Below are 10,030 nucleotides of genomic sequence, written 5' to 3' on the forward strand. Positions count from 1 at the left end.
ATTAATATTTTTATTTGTGCTAATTCTATTTTGCAAGATTACTTTTATTATTTGTTGTGATAACTCTGGTTTACAGATGTTAAATATAAAAGTGAGTTGAAATCCAATATGACTGTGTTGATTTATAAAAATCAACATCATATTAATTTTCAAATATCAATTTACTGTGAATAAATATAATAAATGAAAATAAGAAAAAAGAATACGAAATTGGATTCAAATCCCTAGCATTTGCCCTCAAGATTTTAATTCTACACGTGATTTATTTATTCATTTGGAGATTTATTATATATATATATATATCCTACTGCCGGCACTCGCAGGGCCGGCAACGCATCTGCCTAGTGGCTTTTCTGTAATTCCAGACTTTAAAGTTTGAAGACGTTTCCAACGAAGTAGCCAAGGTATTCCTCTCCACCTTTCTCCTCCTCCTCCTCCTCCTCCTCCTCCTCCTCCTCCTTACCTCCGACAATGATAGAGAGGCCATGCAGGCTCCGCCCCTCTACGGATCCAACACAGGAAGCCAAGCCGTGGCTCTCCGAGGGCCGTCATCCACAACGCCGCCTCCCATCGCCGCCTCCGCCTGCTGAGGCAGCCGACGGCGGCAATGTCGACCGAGTCCTTTTTAAGAACCTCGTCGAGATGGTCCCCCTGGTTGAATCGCTAATGGTATCTGCTGAATGAGCAAAAGTTTGAATCTTTGTACTTCATTCTCCCACTTTTTCTCCTCCGTGGCGGAGGAAGGTGCGATCGCCTGATCTCCTGTGTTTGGCTGCGTAGGATAGGAGGGCGCGCTCGTCCTTCACGCGGAGGGCTTCTGTGGTCTACACGCCCGCGCCGTCCCACCCGAAGAAGGTGAGGAAAATCAAGTTTTTTTTAAAGGTTGGATCTTGAAGCTTAGATCGTGCATTGGAGAGTATCTTTTGCTTTCCTTCGCCCCTTTCCTACTAGAGGATTTAGGGAAATGGCAGCGGATTTGGTTGGCGAAGACTCTTTTTGGTTGCATGCCAATTGTTCTGATTTCTGATCTTGATTTGGATCTATCCTTTTCCATATTTTGATTAGAGCTTCTGGAGAGGCATTCTTTTCTTATATGTTTCTATGAACAGTTTATTCAATGTACATGAGACTTTTAGCAGTTCGTTTTATGTTGCAGTCGTGGTAGTAGAAATTTCTTAACATCAGTATGATAATGAAGTTACTACTCGCTAATAACTTCCTTGGTATAATATTCGTAGTAAATATTGTTGTAGGAACTGAAAGCACGTGCAAGATCTTGTTGCTTCAATTGGAGATTTGTACTTCGAATTGGTTGGAATAAATATGTACCCATGCAAGTTTTGTGACTCTTTGACTGTCACCTGAGCTTGTGTGATGATATTTATATTGTTAGGATTTGAAAATTTCGATTTTGAGCAGTTGGAATTGTGTTTGTTACTTCTTGAGAATTTTATTAATGAGTCTAAAAAAAGATATAATAAAATATCAAATATAACTTTAAAGATTCCAAACATAAGAAATGAAATTTTATATCTTGTTTTCTCATGTAGATCTAAACCAATTAAGAATTGGTATAAGATTTCTTTTCTAAAATAGAATTGGATCTCTCCTATGTAGGATGAATTACAAACTTCAATGGGATAGTTTTTCTTAGTAGATCTAGTGGTGTTCCGAATCTCAATTCTCAATCATCTTGGTATATGTCACCAAAATTTTTTGTGAACTTTAGTTCCATGCAACTTGTTGCTCTACTGGAATTCAGCCTTGAGATCATTTCTATATGAAACACATTGTGAATGATTGGTACTTGTAGCAAAAGAACAGAGTTAAATGAGAAATATGTGATAAAACTGGAGACCTTGCTAATTCACTAAATAACAAAATAGGAATGTAAGTCTCCACTCTCCATTTCTTATTTTACTCTGAAGTTTCAAACTCTCTTTCTAAATCGTAGTTTTATTTTGTTAATTTGTTTACTTACAGAATGAGTATTATTTGCTAAATTCTTTATCTTTTCTATAAATGGTTGAAAAAAATGATTCATTTGATTCTTAATAACTTTGGATTTACAATTTGGAACTTTTAGAACAAACGGGTTCATGTCACTCAGTATTTTCCTAGTGATCAGCAACTTCTTTTTCCATTTCTGAATGCAATCTTGTAACTTTTCCATTGTCTTAAAAAGGAGCTGATGACCATCTTAACATGTCATGAACTTCAGGCTACTGAGGCAAAAGGTGGAAGAGCTAATTCAACTGTTTCCGCAAAGAAACAAAGGGATTTCGAAGACAATGCACAAAGAAACAAACAAAAAGATTCTTCTAATGGGTTTACTGTGGAAACTGAGAAACTCCAGAAAGATCAGGAAGAGTTAAATATATTAAAGGAACAGATTAATGACCTACAAAGGAAAATACTAGAGAAAGATGAAGCTCTGAAATCTGCTGATAGTGAAATCAACCAAATGAGAGCAACTTATATCTCTATTGATGAATTGAGGGTTCAGATTGCAGAGAAAGATTCTATGGTTAAATCTATTAACTCGCTGTTAAACAATGCCAAGGTAAACTGAGCTTAGTAATGCTACTAGCTTTCTGCTCAATGATACTGTGCTTATTTTTGGTTCTTGTTATCTGTTTTAGTCTGCAAAAAAAAAATCATGTATTTTGTGGTAATACTTTTGTACTTTGATTGAATCCATATGCAACTAGCTTTTACCATGCCTACTCCAAATAGAAAATGTTTTGACAGAACTGCTATTTGGTTTATGTAGTGATACTATGATAGATATATTCGTACTTTTTAATTTCTATCAGTGTTAGGATCCAACCTCAATTTTCAAAAATGTCTAATATTAATTATTAATACTATTTGTTATTAAATACTATTAAAAATATCTAATATTAATTATTAATAATTAATATTTTAAATCAAAAATGTCAAACCATTCAACTTGTAGGTTGTGCCCATTCCAATCCTACTAGGCATAGCTCATTTCAACCGTGGGTCCCCGATTACAACCCTAGTACCCTAGCATGGACCCATGCCATGGGTCGGACTTTGCCTGATATTATCCATTTGCTTATGAGCTATGTTGGACATGACACATAGCATGTCATGTCGGACACCTCTATGTATGATGCTATAATCAAGCAGGTAAGAATAAACAAGGTTAAAGTTCTCCCACCACTTAGGGTTTCTTACCAAGATTTTTCTACCCAAAAACTTTAACCCAATAATGTCATTCCACTACGTGGTTTTACACTATCAAAGTTGCATTCACCATTCATTTAGCATGAAGGTAATAAGAAGAGACAACAACAACCAAGCCTTATCCTATTAGGTGGGGTCGGCTATATGGATCCTTCTACGCCATTGGACTCTATCCCCTAATATATCATCATTTATATTTAAATAAAATTTATCTTGTTTATTATTGTTAATCAAGTCTTTTTTGATCTTCCTCTTCCTCGTTTGATGTGTACATTTGTCATAGTTTCATATCGCCTAACTAAAGCATGTATTGGTCGTCTAAATACATGTTTGTACCATCTTAAACGTGTCTCTCGGAGTTCTCCCTCGATAGGTGTAACTCTGACTTTCTCTCTAATATTTTTATTTCTTATCCTGTTTATCCTTGTATGTTCGCTCATCCAGCTTAACATCCTTATCTCTGCAACTCTCATGTTCTGCTCATGTGTTGGAATTATAGTCCAACATTCAGCTCCATATAACATAGCAGTCTAACCATCGTTTTGTAAAACTTTTCTTAAATCTTAGAGGTACTTGATAATGGCAAACCACACCTGACGTTCTCATCTATTTCAACTATGCTACTTGTATTATATGTAAGACATCTTTCAATTCCTCCATCCTTTTATAAAAATGATCATAAATAAGATAACTCGTCATCTCTTACCTTAATAATTGTCTTATTATATCTAATATTGTTAAACTTAAATTCCATATATTATGTCTTTACTTTATAAAGGTAATAATAAAATGAGTGCATTTTATCATATCCATAAAACTTAGCCAAATAGGATGTTGATAAAAGGTTATGGGGTCTCAATGGTCATATATACGACCTTTAAACACAATGTTACAAAAGGCTAACATGGCCTCTATAGTTCCCAAAAATTTCCTAATTTGAGCTACAAGATATACCTTATTTACAAGTCCCTAAGAAACATGATATATGACACAAGAACAAGGATAGCACAACCACAAATGAAGGAGGTATAATTTTGATGAAGTTAGGGTTCTAATTCCCTTAATTAAGGTACTCACTGTCTACTTAAAAGCCTCAAATTCTTGTTGCTGCTCAGTACAACAGCTTCAAGAGGTCAAAATTCCTAGCATAACATCTCAACATCTCATGCGATTCTTCATAAGCTAAGCTACACCATGTTTCTCATGCACAACACAGAAGAATAGTTTTCCCTTAAAGTTAATCTGGCAATACACCTAATTCATAGAGGAAGGAACCTAGGAGCGACAATGACATCCTATCTCAAGTGAAGCTTGCCCGGACAATTTGTGATGGAAACATACTTAAGAACTTCTTGTACCTATTGCCCTAAATAATAAACCATTATTTTAGAGTGAATTTAGAAAGGGAAACGGAAGTTAGTTTAGAGTTCTACCAATTCCATATAAGCACTAGTTTATTAAAATGTAGGTGATGTGAGACTATAACAAATATGCACATTATTTGAGGAAGAGGGAGATCAAAGAAGACTTAGTTAACAACGATAAATTATGATAAAATTATTTAAATATAGATGATAATAGTCGGGGATCAATTTTAATGACATAGGAGGGTCCATATAGCCGACACCACTTAGTGAGATAAAGGCTGAGTGGTTATTGTTGTATTATTAAAAAAAAGATAGATTTTAGATGAAAAGAGGTTGGTTTTTCAAGAAAAGAACTAGGGTTATTATGAAAAAAAATAGTTGGAAGAAGGAGGTAGTGGTATTAAATAAAAAATAACAAATCTGAAGCATTTATTTTAAATTATCTTCGTCTCAGCTTTTTCTCTTCCTGCTATTTGCTTCAATTGATGTACTGTTACTCTTTAATTCACCACCAACTGTTTTCCCTTTGCCATCTAATATATTGTTTGCATCATTAAATATGAGAATACCCATTCTTTGTCATTTTGGATCAATTCCACACTTTTACTCTTTTGTACAACATCTACTCTCTCTTGAATAAAATGATTAACATTTCAATTGATCGCTCTCCCAACATTTCTCTATGGCAGAATAAATGATGGAATTCTAATGTCACTTTTGTCTACAATATTTTCTCTGTAACAGGTTAAGTCTCAAAGATAGGTGAGTCACTGTCTCCTCATCCTTAGAGAACTTTATTCAATCTCCTCTTACAACATCTCGAATCCTTCCTGTATTAACTCCTTGTCTCAGAAGTACATATCTTTTATTTTATATTTACCTTTAAATTTTTTCCCTCTTTATGCTTCTTGCAGTGCACAGCATAATGAACATTCTCATACATTTTCCATCTGAAACATTTGAAGTTAGAGCTAAACGTAAACATTGAGCATAGTTGAAGATAGATAACCATTCATTGATAAATCTTAGACCTACTCATCTGCTGTGAATCTTGTGTTATTGGAGTATTGTACTTAGGTAATTATTTGTGCACTCCAACAAACTGTCTTAGTTCCCAAGTAGTAATTGTTTAAACACTATTATTGCAGAATTATTTTTATAACACCTTTTAATCACAATATCATCTTTAACACTTTTTTTATAGAGCACAACAAGATGTATTAATTCCCAAGTAGTCATTGTATACATACTATGATTGCATAATTATCTTTATGACATGATGGGACTTTGAATCCTAGTTGGAAAGTACATGACTATTTTGTGATTATTCATAAAGGCACTTTTCTTTTTTTTTCTTCTTTGTTGCTGTGCTTTGATTTCTCCTCTTGCGTTTTTCACTCTTTTTCTGATTAATTGAGATCTCTTGAATCTCTATGATGCTACTGGTCATTCTTTAGTACTTGTGATGCTGTAAAGAAATCAATTTGAAATTCAAATTGATTTTCGTAATTATTCCATTTTAGATGTCAAGAAGTTTGGTATGTGTTAATTTAGTAGAAGTTTTTTTAGGTTATTATATTTTCCCATTTGTGACATTTATTCCTAATTTAGTTAGGATCGAATCTATAAAAGAGGTGTCATTTTCAATGCGGCGATTATCTTTCGAATAATAAAAATAACTTTGTTAATTTTCTATGCACGATTTTCCTCTGTGAGGTCATGTTGTGTCAAATTGCATGACAAATTGCCCTGAAACTTCACTCTGTTATTATTATGCTGACTTGCCTATTGCATCTCCGCTCAATTCCTGTTATTGCGAAATGTTAATAGGAATATTTTTTTAAATGCTGCGGTTTTTTTTTCTCTTGCTTAACATCTTAAAAAATAGCCGCTCAATTCCCATTACTTGTTGAACTAGTATGAGGGTACTCTTCTTTTAATCTACAGATCAGTTTGGCAGACAAGCAAGCAACACTGGAGAGATTGACTTGGGAAGCTCAAATGTCTAACAAGAAAATCAAGGAACTTCAAGGAGAGAGAGCTTCTATGGACTATGAGATTACCACACTGATGCAAATTTTTGAGCAGTTATGTGCAAATTATTCATCCATGCATCCTGATGAAAGTTTATGTTCGTACAGTTTGGAACCTCTTCCAGATATAGTGAGTTTTTCCTCTCCTTTGATGGATTGTAGTTTGGCTGTTCTTTCTTATGCCATTATTTATTATATATGTTCCATGGTGGAAATTTTGGTTTAATATTATGAGGAAAGTAGAAAATGAATGATCTGCAATTTCATTTGCTAAATCTCTAATAACAAAACTGTAAAGAGGGGTGAAAGCCCACTTTGTGCATTTTTCCAAGAACCTAAGCAATTATTGTATAATGCCTTTCTAGTTACTTGAACCAAAAATATAAAACACATAGTATTGGTTTGTCAATTCAATCCCCTCTTTAGGACTGTATTTGATTATCATTGTGAGTTGGTCCTTGGGAAGGTGGAGTCACAACCACTATTTAAATCGACAAGTCATGTTGTATCGTTCCGCTTGCTAATCGACATGTGGAACACTGGTGCATTGCGATACTACGATCGACATGGCGGGCAAAGGCATTACAACAATGGATTGCATGGGTGAGGCCATGGCCGCAGAGCCCTCACGGCCAGAGATCCGATTTGAAGCCTCTCCCCCACTTATTTGAGGTATGTCTCCTCTTCCTCCACCTCCTTGCCTTGCCTTTTCCTCGGTTGCATCATATGCCTTTTTCTCCTCTGCCTCCACCTCTTCGTCCCCCTCTGCCACCGACTCTATCTTCCCTCCTTTGCCTACAACCGGTCGGACCACAACCCTTGGCTTCGTTTCTACCCGTCTAGATCTTTATTCCCCTAATCTTGGCCATTGCATTGTTGGCTGCTAGTTCACATGCCTTGATCCATCTGATCTACCACTTGGCCTAATCCATGCAAGTTGTCCCTTTCATTGCATTGTTGGCTGTTGGTGTCTGCCCTTCTAAAGTCCTCATGACTCCTTCCGTTCCTTAAGATAAAAGTAATTGCTTTATGCACCACTCAATTCACCCACCCAAACCACCTAGCAACTACCCTCTCTCCAAACCAAATATGTAAGTAATTATCTTGATGTATATAGTAATATTGTCCGTGTCCTTGTTTTATTATCTGAATGGTGATTTGTCGGTCTTCGTCTTGGGTCTTCTGCAGTTGCTACGCATGGGTGAGGGAGCTAGTGACAACAAAAAGGTCTTGTTACCTTTTAGTATAGCTCATTAGAAACTTTAAATGCTTCAAATTCAATACAATTCTAGCTGTTTTAAATATTTTTGTCATACTTATATTGCAATTTCCTTAGATCGATATGTTGGTTATTGGTTATCTTCATTTTTATTGCCACCATTCATCTAATATTTTCCTGACCCAATTAAGAAAGATGGATCAAATTCTCATTTGCTATTTCTATCCGAGGGTTTAAATGATTGAAAAATCTTTGATTTTAGTTTAAGGTTTGGTGAGCTTTGTGGTAGGAGGAACTTCATTCCTAGTGACTCTTCTCAGTTTTTTGCTTGATACTGAGACTCATTGGAATTTGCTTGAGCAATTGTGTGTTTGGTTTGCGAATAAGACCTGATCCGATTAGAAAATTTTCACCTAAGATTATCTTCTCTTTAGGGAACAAAATTTGGCAGCTTTCCGAAACTTGTTTTATCTTTACAGTTGAGAAAATAAAGCTTAGTGAGTATAATGTAGCTTGTGACAATCCATATGGAAAAGTTTTGTAACAAACGAAAAATGAAATCGACAAATGTCTACGCACTTGTTCTCTGTGTTTGTGCATTGTCTTGCTCAATACGACTAACTTGGGTGACGATCTGCAAACAGAATGATGCCGATGATGTTACATCGGAGAAAGTCGAAGAGGCGAGAGCGGCCTACAGTGGAGCTGTTGCTGCTGCAAAAGAGAATCCAACTGAGGAATTGCTAGCTAAAGCAGCTGAGGCAAGGCTACAGCTACAAGCTCTCTTAATCTAACAGTTCAATTCTTGAATGTGTGTAAATGTTATGGTGATTAGATTGTAATATGATGATGATGATGCCTTCCTGTCTGAAAAACCTTTTTGTAGTAATTTATGACATGTTTGTTGCTTTAATGATAATATCAATTACTAATTAAAGTCATCGTTTTAGATTTCTTGATTAAGTTCATGAAGCACTTTCAAGGTTTTCTTGGCACTTCATGTATTTTGGAGTGATATTATGAGGTTTGGAGCTTTTTTTTTTATTATTAAGAGTTAGTTAATTAAGCTAGTGTAATCTTTGCATCTCATTTTAAATTAGTATAACTTTTAAAATTTTTCATATCTAGCCCAATATATATTTTTTCTTTATGTATTTTTTTTATAATCCATGTATCTAGAATCAATTAATCTTGGAGTTGATTATTGTCTGATTTCATGAAAGATTATTAACCAACTCAGCATTGACTATCAGAGTAATTCAAAAAGTATAGATAGATCTTGATGGATGATGTAGCATCATGAGTGATTTGAACACTGTGGACGTATAAAGTGTCTTATATGAAAATTAAACTCTCGTTGTATAATAATTTATCCCATTTCTTATTATCCCATGAGTTCAGGATTAAATCTCTATTTTTTATGGTTACAATGATGATATGATATTAATGTGTATTATGTTACATTAATAAATAAATTATATCCATAAACAAAATTTAGAAGTTTAAAAGTAATTTTTTAAATGATTCTAAAATTGTATGTCAAAAAATTCTTTTAAAAATATAAATTTATTTTTTTTACATTCAATCTAAAATGGCATTACCACTTTAATCATTATTTTAGTAATCAAACAGCCCTTGTACATAAAAAAACCGTTGTGCTAAATTTAAATAATTTTTTAAACATTATAATGTATTTAAATAACCAATTAACCAATTTTTTTTGTTTGCAACATTTGCAGTTTCATTTTTTTTTCATTTTAGAAGTTAAAATCATAAAAAATATATATTAGTTGACGTCTAATGTTTAACTTCTAATTAATGCAGTTTCTATTAATCGCGTGTTTTGGAGGAGTGAGAGAGGAGTGAGGTATTTAACGCGTTCAGAGTTCTGAACATTAATAACAATGGGCCATGCATTTTTTTTTAATTTTTATATTAGTTGAAATCAAATGTCTAACTTACACCATGTGTGGTAGTCGAACCTTAATCTCTGACAGTAAAGCCCATGTTATTAATCCTCTAAAATGATTGATATGATACTATAAAAAAATTTTATCGACTATCAAGATAAATAAAAAATTATTTATAATAATCCATCTAGAAAGTCTACTCCACTATTCATTAAAAGAGAATTATTCCAACAATACGCCACAGTTAAATAGAACTTTATTCATTGAAAGAGAAACATTTCATCAATT

General features: G+C 34.0%; 1 protein-coding gene across 1 annotated transcript; it reads left to right on the plus strand.

The window, feature by feature from the left end:
• The first annotated feature begins 471 nt into the window (after window positions 1-471).
• On the plus strand, window positions 472-8,707 carry LOC141812368 (protein MICROTUBULE BINDING PROTEIN 2C-like). The gene is made up of 5 exons (XM_074700397.1): window positions 472-669; window positions 781-855; window positions 2,222-2,563; window positions 6,528-6,743; window positions 8,477-8,707. Exons 1-5 carry the CDS (start codon window positions 472-474, stop codon window positions 8,624-8,626), a joined length of 981 nt encoding a protein of 326 aa, XP_074556498.1. The 3' UTR covers window positions 8,627-8,707.
• The last annotated feature ends 1,323 nt before the right edge of the window (window positions 8,708-10,030 follow it).

This window comes from Curcuma longa, chromosome 18 (genome assembly GCF_044706935.1).
Source record: "Curcuma longa cultivar G26 ecotype Majalengka, Jawa Barat chromosome 18, ITB_CL_G26_1.1, whole genome shotgun sequence".
Taxonomy (NCBI): domain Eukaryota; kingdom Viridiplantae; phylum Streptophyta; class Magnoliopsida; order Zingiberales; family Zingiberaceae; genus Curcuma; species Curcuma longa.